The sequence below is a fragment of the Blennius ocellaris genome (genome assembly GCF_963422515.1).
Source record: "Blennius ocellaris genome assembly, chromosome: 14".
Lineage (NCBI taxonomy): Eukaryota > Metazoa > Chordata > Actinopteri > Blenniiformes > Blenniidae > Blennius > Blennius ocellaris.
The window spans coordinates 28,369,303-28,383,979 of record NC_137663.1 but is presented as its reverse complement, the minus strand read 5'-3'; the positions used below and the strand labels follow the sequence as shown (position 1 = coordinate 28,383,979).

Sequence of the window (14,677 nt, the reverse complement as noted above, 5' to 3'; positions counted from 1 at the left end):
TGGTGGTAAAGTTACTTTGTAACATATCAGTTCGGTTCAGTTCAACTCGGTTCGGTTCGGTTCGGTTCGGTTCGGTTCGGTTCGGTTCGGTTCAGTTCAGTTCAGTTCAGTTCAGTTCAGTTCAGTTCAGTTCGGTTCGGTTCGGTTCGGTTCGGTTCGGTTCGGTTCGGTTCGGTTCGGTAGCTGAAATACAGTAATTATCAATAGAATAACTCAAGTAATTAGCGGTAACTTCTCTCTACCTTACCAAAGCCAGTTGATAGTTGAGTAGAATTTTCCAGGTTTTACTGTTTCCTTACATTCTGACTTACCTGGACTCACCACAGTTCTTTCTCTGTTCAGATGAGCAACACTGAAGCTCACGTTGCCCAGGAGAGGAGAGCAAACGGTGACATGGCAACCCTACACCTGGACGGAATACCTGAAGAAACACTGCGACAGGTAGGGTACGGAATACCTGAAGAAAGACTGTGAGGTAGGGTATGGAATACCTGAAGAAAGACTGAGAGGTAGGGTACGGAATACCTGAAGAAAGACTGAGAGGTAGGGTACGGAATACCTGAAGAAAGACTGAGAGGTAGGGTCTCCCTGAAGAAAGACCGAGAGGTAGGGTACGGAATACCTGAAGAAAGACTGTGAGGTAGGGTCTCCCTGAAGAAAGACCGAGAGGTAGGGTACGGAATACCTGAAGAAAGACTGTGAGGTAGGGTCTCCCTGAAGAAAGACTGTGAGGTAGAGTCTCTCTGAAGATTGTCCACATCAGCATCAGCTGCCCTCAAAGGGCCAAAAGTAACTGTAAGACTGAAGTAATGTAACTCAATGTAAAGAAATATGTCAAATAAATGTAACTGCTCCTCAGTTTGAAATAACTCTGACTTTATTACTTACTCAGATTACAAATGTTACGATTTTCTTCGAGAGCTCTAAGAAGTATAACAGCTTGGTCATACTTCACTCTGCTTGGTGTCCAAACGTGGACAATCTTGTCTCCTTGACAACCGACACCCTCCGGACACTGAAGACAAAGGGCTTTTCTCCTTGAAGCTCCAACGTTCTTCTCCTTCCGTCTTTCATCCTTTCATCATTTTCTCCTCCTGGACTTTCTGGAGTCGTTTGTATTTCTCACTTCTACTTGTTGGAAATGACGTTGATGTTTATACTCTGCAATCTTCACTGTAATATTGATTTATTGATTGATTCATTTCATCAGGACAACAACATTAATGAACCATTGTTTACAAATTGTACACAAATTGTAAACATGCCAGATTGTAGCAAAACTGTAAATTCACATCTTTAGTATTATAAAATAATACAATCAGCGTGCATTGTGGGAAATGTAGTTTATGGTCAATGCAGTAATTTAAAGATGTGGCAAAGAAGAAACAAATTCACATCTTTAATATTATAATAGTTTTTGGGTGAAAAAGTACAGAAACAACAGTTAATTACATTTTTAAAAATTCTTAACACCACTCTGCCCGGGGCTTGTGCTGCAGCTGGAGGGAGCAGTGGCCCCGCCCCCAACCCCGCCCTACATGGTTAGCTGGGTTAGCATGGTTAGCTGGGTTAGCATGGTGAACATGGTTAGCTGGGTTAGCATGGTGAACATGGTTAGCATGGTGAGCTGGGTTAGCATGGTGAGCTGGGTTAGCATGGTGAACATGGTTAGCATGGTGAACATGGTTAGCATGGTGAGCTGGGTTAGCATGGTGAACATGGTTAGCACAGTCAGTTCAGATGAACTTCAGACGAACATTCAGGTTCAATGTTGTAAAACCGGTTTCAACATTCCAGACGTGACAAACATTTTTCACCAAAGCTCGAGGCGTCAAAACTTTTTTCTCTTTGTTCTTTTCTGAGAATTTGAACTTGAAATAGGAGAAATTCATGTGCTGCACGGCGGAGCAGTGTTCATGGTACAACTTTATTTATAAAGCACCAAAGACAAACCGTCACTTCCTGCTGCTTTGAACAGGAAAGAGAAAAACCCAATGAATCCACAGGAGCAGCAGTTTATTTACCACTGAAGAAAGGAGAGAATAGAGAGAGAGGATGGAGGAGAGGAAAGGAGAGAGAGAGAGAGAGAGAGAGAGAGAAGGAAGGATAGGGCGTCTCGTCTGTCAGCATGTTGAGACAGAAGTGAAGTCGACGTAAAACAACCAGGAACAAACAAGAGCCGATAAATCTCATTGAATTTCTTGTGTGTGTGTGTGTGTGTGTGTGTGTGTGTGTGTGTGTGTGTGTGTGTGCGTGCGTGTGTGCGCGCGTGTATGCGTGCGTGCGTGTGAGTGTGTGTGTGTGCGTGCGTGTGAGTGTGTGTGTGTGTGCGCTGAGTGAAGCAGCACTGTTCCAACATGTTACAGGCATTCATGTTTTCTTTCACAATAAGATGAGTGTTTTCAAGTTGTGACACAGCTTCACACCTGTGTGTGTGTGTGTGTGTGTGTGTGTGTGTGTGTGTGTGTGTGTGTGTGTGTGTGTGCGTGTGCGTGTGTGTGCGCGCGTGTGTGTGCGCGTGTGTGTGTGCGCGTGTGTGTATGTGTGTGTGTGTGTGCGTGTGTGTGTGGTTATAAAGTGTTCCGGTGCTGCGGTGCAGATAACAAGCTGCAATGGTCATGTGTTCAAACCCCCCCCCCCACACACACACACACACACAGGTCTGTTCAATCTGAGAGGGAACACTGACACCTGGTGGTGTGTGTGTATGTGCAGGTGCAGCAGGTGCTCCGCCCCCTCCACCTGTCTCTAGAGAAGCTGCAGGACGTCAGCGTTCGTCTGAACAGAGAATTTGATCGAGGTTTAGAGAAACATTCTCACTGCAGAGCCGCTGTGAAGATGCTGCCCAGCTTCGTGAGAGCCACACCTGACGGCACAGGTACCTCTCCCTCCCTCCTGACGGCTCAGGTACCTCTCCCTCCCTCCTGACGGCACAGGTACCTCTCCCTCCCTCCTGACGGCTCAGGTACCTCTCCCTCCCTCCTGACGGCACAGGTACCTCTCCCTCCCTCCTGACGGCTCAGGTACCTCTCCCTCCCTCCTGACGGCACAGGTACCTCTCCCTCCCTCCTGACGGCACAGGTACCTCTCCCTCCCTCCTGACGGCTCAGGTACCTCTCCCTCCCTCCTGACGGCACAGGTACCTCTCCCTCCCTCCTGACGGCTCAGGTACCTCTCCCTCCCTCCTGACGGCACAGGTACCTCTCCCTCCCTCCTGACGGCTCAGGTACCTCTCCCTCCCTCCTGACGGCACAGGTACCTCTCCCTCCCTCCTGACGGCTCAGGTACCTCTCCCTCCCTCCTGACGGCACAGGTACCTCTCCCTCCCTCCTGACGGCTCAGGTACCTCTCCCTCCCTCCTGACGGCACAGGTACCTCTCCCTCCCTCCTGACGGCTCAGGTACCTCTCCCTCCCTCCTGACGGCACAGGTACCTCTCCCTCCCTCCTGACGGCACAGGTACCTCTCCCTCCCTCCTGACGGCACAGGTACCTCTCCCTCCCTCCTGACGGCTCAGGTACCTCTCCCTCCCTCCTGACGGCTCAGGTACCTCTCCCTCCCTCCTGACGGCACAGGTACCTCTCCCTCCCTCCTGACGGCACAGGTACCTCTCCCTCCCTCCTGACGGCTCAGGTACCTCTCCCTCCCTCCTGACGGCTCAGGTACCTCTCCCTCCCTCCTGACGGCACAGGTACCTCTCCCTCCCTCCTGACGGCTCAGGTACCTCTCCCTCCCTCCTGACGGCACAGGTACCTCTCCCTCCCTCCTGACGGCTCAGGTACCTCTCCCTCCCTCCTGACGGCTCAGGTACCTCTCCCTCCCTCCTGACGGCTCAGGTACCTCTCCCTCCCTCCTGACGGCACAGGTACCTCTCCCTCCCTCCTGACGGCTCAGGTACCTCTCCCTCCCTCCTGACGGCACAGGTACCTCTCCCTCCCTCCTGACGGCTCAGGTACCTCTCCCTCCCTCCTGACGGCACAGGTACCTCTCCCTCCCTCCTGACGGCTCAGGTACCTCTCCCTCCCTCCTGACGGCTCAGTTACCTCTCCCTCCCTCCTGACGGCACAGGTACCTCTCCCTCCCTCCTGACGGCACAGGTACCTCTCCCTCCCTCCTGACGGCTCAGGTACCTCTCCCTCCCTCCTGACGGCACAGGTACCTCTCCCTCCCTCCTGACGGCTCAGGTACCTCTCCCTCCCTTGCCGTGTTGACACGTTGCCGTGTTGCCATGTGGCCGTGTTGCCACGTTGCCGTGTTGCCACGTTGCCATGTGGCCGTGTTGCCACGTTGCCGTGTTGCCACGTTGCCGTGTGGCCGTGTTGCCACGTTGCCTTGTTGCCATGTGGCCGTGTTGCCACGTTGCCATGTGGCCGTGTTGCCACGTTGCCGTGTTGCCACGTTGCCGTGTGGCCGTGTTGCCACGTTGCCGTGTTGCCATGTTAGCATGTTGCTGTGTTGCAGAGACCGGGGACTTCCTGGCCCTGGACCTCGGAGGGACCAACTTCCGGGTTCTTCACGTCCGGCTGGACCAGCAGAAAGTCCTGAACCTGGACTCTCAGATCTGCGTCGTCCCGCAGGACCTCATGCTGGGTCCCGGGGACCAGGTCAGAACCAGAAGGTCCTGGAACCTTGTGAAAGGTCCTGTAGGGTCTGGAAAGGTCCTGGAAGGTCCTGTAGGGTCTGGAAAGGTCCTGGAAGGTATAACTGAGTATTACTGAGTATCACTGAGTATCATTGAGCATTACTCTGTGTGTGTGTGTGTGTGTGTGTGTGTGTGTGTGTGTGTGTGTGTGTGTGTGTGTGTGTGTGTGTGTGTGTGTGTGTGTGTGTGTGTGTGTGTGTCCTCAGCTGTTCGACCACATCGCCGCCTGTCTTGGAGATTTTATTTCTTCTCAAAACCTGAAAGGGAAAACTCTTCCTCTGGGTTTCACCTTCTCTTTCCCCTGTGAGCAGAGGGACATCGACAAGGTCACACAACAACACAACAACAACAACACACACACACACACACACATTGAGTAACGTTGTGTATTATGGTGTGGTTGTGTGTCCAGGCCGTCCTCATCCGCTGGACTAAAGGCTTCAACTGCTCCGGGGTCGAAGGTCAAGACGTCGTGAAGCTGCTGAAGGAGGCCGTGGAGAGGAGAGGGGTCAGTGTGTGTGTGTGTGTGTGTGTGTGTGTGTGTGTGTGTGTGTGTGTGTGTGTGTGTGTCAGGAAAGTAACATACATTAACTGGTTCACTGAGTCATTCCTGCTACTGATAAGTCACTCATGTGTGATTGTAACACTCATGTGAGATTGTAACACTAATGTGAGATTGTAACACTCATGTGTGATTGTAACACTAATGTGAGATTGTAACACTCATGTGAGATTGTAACACTCATGTGTGATTGTAACACTCATGTGAGATTGTAACACTAATGTGAGATTGTAACACTAATGTGAGATTGTAACACTCATGTGTGATTGTAACACTAATGTGAGATTGTAACACTAATGTGTGATTGTAACACTAATGTGAGATTGTAACACTCATGTGTGATTGTAACACTAATGTGAGATTGTAACACTCATGTGAGATTGTAACACTAATGTGAGATTGTAACACTAATGTGAGATTGTAACACTAATGTGAGATTGTAACACTAATGTGTGATTGTAACACTCATGTGAGATTGTAACACTCATGTGAGATTGTAACACTCATGTGAGATTGTAACACTCATGTGTGATTGTAACACTAATGTGAGATTGTAACACTAATGTGAGATTGTAACACTCATGTGTGATTGTAACACTAATGTGAGATTGTAACACTCATGTGTGATTGTAACACTCATGTGAGATTGTAACACTAATGTGAGATTGTAACACTAATGTGAGATTGTAACACTCATGTGTGATTTTAACACTCATGTGTGATTGTAACACTAATGTGAGATTGTAACACTAATGTGAGATGCAGATTGTGAACGTGTGAACTAGTGAGTGTTTGTCTGCAGGACTACCACATCGGCTCCGTTGCCATGGTGAACGACACCGTGGGAACCATGATGAGCTGCGGCTACCGAGACCAGAACTGTGAGATCGGCATGATCATCGGTACTCCATCCTTCATCCATTCATTATCATCCTTCATCCATTCATCATCATCCTTCATCCATTCATCATCATCCTTCATCCATTCATTATCATCCTTCATCCATTCATCATCATCCTTCATCCATTCATCATCATCCTTCATCCATTCATCATCATCCTTCATCCATTCATCATCATCCTTCATCCATTCATCATCATCCTTCATCCATTCATCATCATCCTTCATCCATTCATTATCATCCTTCATCCATTCATCACCATCCTTCATCCATTCATCATCATCCTTCATCCATTCATCATCATCCTTCATCCATTCATTATCATCCTTCATCCATTCATTATCATCCTTCATCCATTCATCATCATCCTTCATCCATTCATTATCATCCTTCATCCATTCATTATCATCCTTCATCCATTCATCACCATCCTTCATCCATTCATTATCATCCTTCATCCATTCATCATCATCCTTCATCCATTCATTATCATCCTTCATCCATTCATTATCATCCTTCATCCATTCATTATCATCCTTCATCCATTCATCATCATCCTTCATCCATTCATTATCCTTCATCCATTCATTATCATCCTTCATCCATTCATCATCATCCTTCATCCATTCATCATCATCCTTCATCCATTCATCTTCATCCATTCATTATCATCCTTCATCCATTCATTATCATCCTTCATCCATTCATCATCATCCTTCATCCATTCATTATCATCCTTCATCCATTCATCATCATCCTTCATCATCATCATCAGTCCTATAAGTATGGAAGTAGTGAGAGTAATCTCACTACTTCCATACTTGTAACTGTCAGACTGAGGGGAGGACAAACAGTCCCTCATGACTTCACTTTGTTTAAAAGAGATCAATGTTATGAACCGACACTGAAGACACTGAGGACACTCCCCCTGGTGGCCACACTGAGGAAGCAGCTGAGGAGACAGACGTTCTCCAGTGGTTGTCCAGTGGTTCTCCAGTAGTTCTCTAGGGGTTGTCAGTGGTTCTCCAGTAGTTCTCCAGTGGTTCCTGAGTGGTTCTGTAGTGGTTCTCCAGTAGTTCTCCAGTGGTTCCTGAGTAGTTCTCCAGTGGTTCCTGAGTGGTTGTCCAGTGGTTCCTGAGTGGTTGTCCAGTAGTTCTCCAGTGGTTCCTGAGTGGTTGTCCAGGGGTTCCTGAGTGGTTGTCCAGTAGTTCTCCAGTGGTTCTCCAGTAGTTCTCCAATGGTTCCTGAGTGGTTGTCCAGTAGTTCTCCAGTGGTTCTCTAGTGGTTCTCCAGTAGTTCTCCAGTGGTTCTCTAGGGGTTGTCCAGTGGTTCTCCAGTAGTTCTCCAGTGGCTCCTGAGTGGTTCTGTAGTGGTTCTCCAGTAGTTCTCCAGTGGTTCCTGAGTAGTTCTCCAGTGGTTCCTGAGTGGTTGTCCAGTGGTTGTCCAGTGGTTCCTGAGTGGTTGTCCAGTAGTTCTCCAGTGGTTCCTGAGTGGTTGTCCAGTAGTTCTCCAGTGGTTCCTGAGTGGTTGTCCAGGGGTTCCTGAGTGGTTGTCCAGTAGTTGTCCAGTGGTTGTCCAGTGGTTCCTGAGTGGTTGTCCAGTAGTTCTCCAGTGGTTCCTGAGTGGTTGTCCAGGGGTTCCTGAGTGGTTGTCCAGTAGTTCTCCAGTGGTTCTCCAGTAGTTCTCCAATGGCTCCTGAGTGGTTGTCCAGTAGTTCTCCAGTGGTTGTCCAGTGGTTCTCCAGTGGTTGTCCAGTAGTTCTCCAGTGGTTCTCCAGTCGTTGTCCAGTGGTTCTCCAGGTGTTGTCCTGTAGTTCTCCAGTGGTTCCTGGGTGGTTCTCCAGTAGTTATCCATTGGTTCTCCAGTGGTTGTCCAGTGGTTGTCCAGCGGTTCCTGAGTGGTTGTCCAGTAGTTCTCCAGTGGTTCTCCAGTAGTTCTCCAATGGTTCCTGAGTGGTTGTCCAGTGGTTCTCCAGTGGTTGTCCAGTAGTTGTCCAGTAGTTCTCCAGTGGTTCTCCAGTCATTGTCCAGTGGTTCTCCAGGTGTTGTCCAGTAGTTCTCCAGTGGTTCCTGGGTGGTTGTCCAGTGGTTCCTGGGTGGTTCTCCAGGTGTTGTCCAGTAGTTCTCCAGTGGTTCCTGGGTGGTTGTCCAGTGGTTCCTGGGTGGTTCTCCAGTAGTTCTCCAGTGGTTCTCCAGTAGTTCTCCAATGGTTCCTGAGTGGTTGTCCAGTAGTTCTCCAGTGGTTGTCCAGTGGTTCTCCAGTGGTTGTCCAGTAGTTCTCCAGTGGTTCTCCAGTCGTTGTCCAGTGGTTCTCCAGGTGTTGTCCTGTAGTTCTCCAGTGGTTCCTGGGTGGTTCTCCAGTAGTTATCCATTGGTTCTCCAGTGGTTGTCCAGGGGTTGCTGAGTGGTTGTCCAGTAGTTCTCCAGTGGTTCTCCAGTAGTTCTCCAATGGTTCCTGAGCTGTTGTCCAGTAGTTCTCCAGTGGTTGTCCAGTGGTTCTCCAGTGGTTGTCCAGTAGTTCTCCAGTGGTTCTCCAGTCGTTGTCCAGTGGTTCTCCGGGTGTTGTCCAGTAGTTCTCCAGTGGTTCCTGGGTGGTTCTCCAGTGGTTGTCCAGTGGTTCCTGGGTGGTTCTCCAGGTGTTGTCCAGTAGTTCTCCAGTGGTTCTCCAGTGGTTGTCCAGTGGTTCTCCAGTGGTTCCTGGGTGGTTCTCCAGTTGTTCTCCAGTGGTTCTCCAGGTGTTGTCCAGTAGTTCTCCAGTGATTGTCCAGTGGTTTCTGAGTGGTTCTCCAGTGGTTGTCCAGTGGTTCCTGAGTGGTTGTCCAGTAGTTCTCCAGTGGTTGCCCAGTGGTTCTCCAGTGGTTTTCCAGACGTTGTCCAGTAGTTCTCCAGTGGTTCCTGAGTGGTTGTCCAGTGGTTGTCCAGTGGTTCTCCAGTGGTTCCTGAGTGGTTCTCCAGTGGTTGTCCAGTAGTTCTCCAGTAGTTGTCCAGGGGTTCTCCAGTAGTTCTCCAGTGGTTCTCCAGTGGTTTTCCAGTGGTTGTCCGTGGTTCTCCAGTGGTTCCTGGGTGGTTCTCCAGTGGTTGTCCAGTAGTTCTCCAGTGGTTCTCCAGGTGTTGTCCAGTAGTTCTCCAGTGATTGTCCAGTGGTTCTCCAGTGGTTGTCCAGTGGTTCTCCAGTGGTTGTCCTGTGGTTGTCCTGTGGTTCTCCAGTGGTTCTCCAGTAGTTCTCCAGTGGTTCCTGGGTGGTTGTCCAGTGGTTCTCCAGTGGTTGTCCAGTGGTTCCTGAGTGGTTGTCCAGTAGTTCTCCAGTGGTTCCTGAGTGGTTGTCCAGTGGTTTTCCAGTGGTTCTCCAGTGGTTGTCCAGTAGTTCTCCAGTGGTTCTCCAGGTGTTGTCCAGTGGTTCCTGAGTGGTTGTCCAGTGGTTCTCCAGTGGTTGTCCAGTGGTTCTCCAGTGGTTCCTGAGTGGTTGTCCAGTGGTTCTCCAGTGGTTCTCCAGGTGTTGTCCAGTGGTTCTCCAGTGGTTCCTGAGTGGTTGTCCAGTGGTTCCTGAGTGGTTGTCCAGTGGTTGTCCAGTGGTTCTCCAGTGGTTCCTGAGTGGTTGTCCAGTGGTTCTCCAGTGGTTGTCCAGTGGTTCTCCAGTGGTTCCTGAGTGCTTGTCCAGTGGTTCTCCAGTGGTTGTCCAGTGGTTCTCCAGTGGTTCCTGAGTGGTTGTCCAGTGGTTCTCCAGTGGTTGTCCAGTGGTTCTCCAGGTGTTGTCCAGTGGTTCTCCAGTGGTTCCTGAGTGGTTGTCCAGTGGTTGTCCAGTGGTTCCTGAGTGGTTGTCCAGTGGTTGTCCAGTGGTTCTTCAGTGGTTGTCCAGTGGTTGTCCAGTGGTTCCTGAGTGGTTGTCCAGTGGTTGTCCAGTGGTTCTCCAGTGGTTCCTGTGCCCTGCAGGAACCGGGACTAATGCGTGCTACATGGAGGAGATGAGGAACGTGCAGCGCGTGGTGGGTGATGGCGGCCAGATGTGCATCAACACGGAGTGGGGGGGCTTCGGGGACGACGGCGGTCTGCGGGACGTGTTGACGGACGTGGACGTGGTCGTGGACGAGGCGTCCATCAACCCCGGCGTCCACATGTACGTACAGAACTTCACCGGGGACGCCTGGTTCTGCTTCCTGTTCTCCTCCTCCATGTTCTTCTTCTCCTCCATGTTCTTCTCCTCCTCCATGTTCTTCTTCTCCTCCATGTTCTTCTTCTTCTCCTCCTCCATGTTCTTCTTCTCCTCCATGTTCTTCTTCTCCTCCTCCTCCATGTTCTTCTGCTCCTCCATGTTCTTCTTCTCCTCCATGTTCTTCTTCTGCTCCTCCATGTTCTTCTTCTCCTCCTCCATGTTCTTCTTCTCCTCCATGTTCTTCTTCTGCTCCTCCATGTTCTTCTTCTCCTCCATGTTCTTCTTCTGCTCCTCCATGTTCTTCTTCTCCTCCTCCATGTTCTTCTTCTCCTCCATGTTCTTCTTCTCCTCCTCCTCCATGTTCTTCTGCTCCTCCATGTTCTTCTTCTCCTCCATGTTCTTCTCCTCCTCCATGTTCTTCTTCTCCATGTTCTTCTCCTCCTCCATGTTCTTCTCCTCCATGTTCTTCTTCTCCTCCTCCATGTTCTTCTCCTCCTCCATGTTCTTCTCCTCCATGTTCTTCTTCTCCTCCATGTTCTTCTCCTCCTCCATGTTCTTCTCCTCCATGTTCTTCTCCTCCTCCTCCATGTTCTTCTCCTCCTCCATGTTCTTCTCCTCCATGTTCTTCTTCTCCTCCATGTTCTTCTCCTCCTCCATATTCTTCTCCTCCTCCTTGTTCTTGTTCTTCTCCTCCATGTTCTTCTCCTCCTCCTTGTTCTTGTTCTTCTCCTCCATGTTCTTCTCCTCCTCCTTGTTCTTGTTCTTCTCCTCCATGTTCTTCTTCTGCTCCTTCAGTAGTGCAGACCTGGTTCAGCAGTACAGACCTGGTCCAGTAGTGCAGACCTGGTTCAGTAGTGCAGACCTGGTCCAGCAGTACAGACCTGGTCCAGTAGTGCAGACCTGGTTCAGTAGTACAGACCTGGTTCAGTAGTGCAGACCTGGTTCAGTAGTACAGACCTGGTCCAGCAGTACAGACCTGGTTCAGTAGTACAGACCTGGTTCAGGAGTACAGACCTGGTTCAGGAGTACAGGCCTGGTCCAGCAGTACAGACCTGGTTCAGTAGTGCAGACCTGGTTCAGCAGTGCAGACCTGGTTCAGCAGTGCAGGCCTGGTTCAGCAGTGCAGGCCTGGTTCAGTAGTGCAGACCTGGTTCAGTAGTGCAGACCTGGTTCAGCAGTGCAGACCTGGTTCAGTAGTGCAGGCCTGGTTCAGTAGTGCAGACCTGGTTCAGTAGTGCAGGCCTGGTTCAGTAGTGCAGGCCTGGTTCAGTAGTGCAGACCTGGTTCAGCAGTACAGACCTGGTTCAGCAGTGCAGACCTGGTTCAGTAGTGCAGACCTGGTTCAGTAGTGCAGGCCTGGTTCAGTAGTGCAGACCTGGTTCAGCAGTGCAGACCTGGTTCAGTAGTGCAGACCTGGTTCAGCAGTACAGACCTGGTTCAGCAGTACAGACCTGGTTCAGTAGTGCAGACCTGGTTCAGTAGTGCAGACCTGGTTCAGTAGTGCAGGCCTGGTTCAGTAGTGCAGACCTGGTTCAGTAGTGCAGACCTGGTTCAGTAGTGCAGGCCTGGTTCAGTAGTGCAGACCTGGTTCAGTAGTGCAGTAGCTCCAGTCCAGGGACGGAGCCACACCACAACTTGATGTTTCACCATCAAACAGGAATTGCACCTTCAACACAATCGTCACACATCAGTCCACATCTGGTCACAACCATGTGACACAACAAGCATCGGCTGGAACCAGAAAGTGCTCCGTCCACAACGTGTCCTCCTCCCGTCCATCAGACGAGACATGCCGACTGTGTCTCCGTCCAACGTTCTTCCTTTACCTTCCCTCTGTGACGACAAAGCTTTGTGTTGTTTTGTGTCTTTGTGGCGTTGTTGTTGCTTTGTTCTGTTTTTTTAACATCGTCTCCTTCTGGGTGTTTCTCAACCTGCTTTACTGTCTTTTACTGATTGTTTACATTTGTTCTCTGTGTGTGTGTGTGTGTGTGTGTGTGTGTGTGTGTGTGTGTGTGTGTGTGTGTGTGTGTGTGTGTGTGTGTGTGTGTGTGTGTGTGTGTGTGTGTGTGTAGCTTTGAGAAGATGATCAGTGGGATGTATCTGGGGGAAATCGTTCGCCTGCTGCTGCTTCGGCTGGCGGAGGAGCAGCTGCTGTTCCCCGGTCGTCCACTGGAGGCGCTGCAGAGTCCTGGAAGCTTCCACACCAAGTTCATCTCTGAGATCGAGGAGTAAGTACTTCCTGCACTGACGTGTCTCTGCCATGTCCCTGTCTCATGTGTCCCTGGTGTGTGGTTGACATGTCCCTGGTGTGTCCCTGATGTGTCCCTGGTGTGTGGTTGACATGTCCCTGATGTGTCCCTGGTGTGTCCCTGGTGTGTCCCTGGTGTGTGGTTGACATGTCCCTGATGTGTCCCTGGTGTGTGGTTGACATGTCCCTGGTGTGTCCCTGATGTGTCCCTGGTGTGTGGTTGACATGTCCCTGATGTGTGGTTGACATGTCCCTGGTGTGTCCCTGATGTGTCCCTGGTGTGTGGTTGACATGTCCCTGGTGTGTCCCTGCTGGGTTCCTGGCTTGTCCCTGCCTTGTCCCTTCCATGTTTCTGATGTGTTCTGGTTGTGTCTTTGCCATGTCCTTGCCATGTCCCTGCCATGTCCCTGGTGTGTCCCTGATGTGTCCCTGGTGTGTCCCTGGTGTGTGGTTGCCATGTCCCTGCCATGTCCCTGGTGTGTGGTTGACATGTCCCTGATGTGTCCCTGGTGTGTCCCTGGTGTGTGGTTGACATGTCCCTGCCATGTCCCTGATGTGTCCCTGGTGTGTGGTTGCCATGTCCCTGATGTGTCCCTGCTGGGTTCCTGGCTTGTCCCTGCCTTGTCCCTTCCATGTTTCTGATGTGTTCTGGTTGTGTCTTTGCCATGTCATTGCTATGTCCCTGCCATGTCCCTGGTGTATGGTTGACATGTCCCTGATGTGTCCCTGGTGTGTCCCTGGTGTGTGGTTGACATGTCCATGCCATGTCCCTGATGTGTCCCTGGTGTGTGGTTGACATGTCCCTGCCATGTCCCTGATGTGTCCCTGGTGTGTCCCTGGTGTGTGGTTGACATGTCCCTGACATGTCCCTGCCATGTCCCTGCCTCGTCCTCAGGCCAGCCTGTGGGCTGCAGAATGCTCAGACCATCCTGGGCTCCTTGGGCCTGGACGGGGACGCGGTGGACGCTCGTGTGGTGCGCCTGGTGTGCGACACCGTGTCCTCCCGCTCCGCCCGACTCTGCGCCGCTGCCCTGGCAACCATCGCCAACCGTATCCGTAGCAACCGTGGCCTGGACCACCTGAAGACGACCGTGGGAGTGGACGGGACGGTCTACAGGAAACACCCCAAGTAAGATACAACAGAGGGACAACTTATGCTACCAGACGTTAATGCTAGTGCTAATGCTATCCTCTCCCCTGTAGCTTCAGCTAGGATGCTACCTGATGCTATCTGATGCTAATGCTATCCTCTCCCCTGTAGCTTCAACCAGGATGCTACCTGATGCTAATGCTATCCTCTCCCCTGCAGCTTCAGCTAGGATGCTACCTGATGCTAATGCTCTCCTCTCCCCTGTAGCTTCAGCTAGGATGCTACCTGATGCTATCTGATGCTAATGCTATCCTCTCCCCTGTAGCTTCAACCAGGATGCTACCTGATGCTAATGCTATCCTCTCCCCTGCAGCTTCAGCCAGGATGCTACCTGATGCTAATGCTCTCCTCTCCCCTGTAGCTTCAGCTAGGATGCTACCTGATGCTAATGCTATCCTCTCCCCTGCAGCTTCAGCTAGGATGCTACCTGATGCTAATGCTCTCCTCTCCCCTGTAGCTTCAGCTAGGATGCTACCTGATGCTATCTGATGCTAATGCTATCCTCTCCCCTGTAGCTTCAACCAGGATGCTACCTGATGCTAATGCTATCCTCTCCCCTGCAGCTTCAGCCAGGATGCTACCTGATGCTAATGCTCTCCTCTCCCCTGTAGCTTCAGCTAGGATGCTACCTGATGCTAATGCTATCCTCTCCCCTGTAGCTTCAGCTAGGATGCTACCTGATGCTAATGCTATCCTCTCCCCTGCAGCTTCAGCCAGGATGCTACCTGATGCTAATGCTATCCTCTCCCCTGCAGCTTCAGCCAGGAGCTCCAGGCCACCGTGCGGCGCCTTGCCCCCTGCTGTGACATCACCTTCATGGTTTCAGAGGACGGCAGCGGGAAGGGAGCCGCCATGGTGACGGCCGTCGCTCAGAGACTGGCTCTGCAGTCCAGACTGCTGGACGACAGTGAGGAAGAGGAGGAGGAGGAGAAGGAGGGATGAAGAGGAGCGATAAGTGATGCAGAAGAGGAGGAGGAGGAAGGGGAGAATTATATATATATTTCCTTTAATGTGTATTTTCTTGTT

General features: G+C 51.0%; 1 protein-coding gene across 1 annotated transcript in view; it reads left to right on the top strand.

Moving 5' to 3' along the window:
* Window positions 1-14,677, top strand: part of LOC308139740 (hexokinase-4-like) — a 15,637-nt gene extending 960 nt beyond the window's left edge. The window contains exons 2-11 of the mRNA XM_080509253.1: window positions 343-441; window positions 2,716-2,878; window positions 4,461-4,603; window positions 4,848-4,967; window positions 5,054-5,149; window positions 6,006-6,105; window positions 10,034-10,217; window positions 12,326-12,481; window positions 13,397-13,630; window positions 14,407-14,677. Coding sequence (XP_080365379.1) covers window positions 343-441; window positions 2,716-2,878; window positions 4,461-4,603; window positions 4,848-4,967; window positions 5,054-5,149; window positions 6,006-6,105; window positions 10,034-10,217; window positions 12,326-12,481; window positions 13,397-13,630; window positions 14,407-14,593 — 1,482 coding nt within the window. The 3' untranslated portion in view covers window positions 14,594-14,677. The remainder of the gene's footprint in view (window positions 1-342; window positions 442-2,715; window positions 2,879-4,460; window positions 4,604-4,847; window positions 4,968-5,053; window positions 5,150-6,005; window positions 6,106-10,033; window positions 10,218-12,325; window positions 12,482-13,396; window positions 13,631-14,406) is intronic.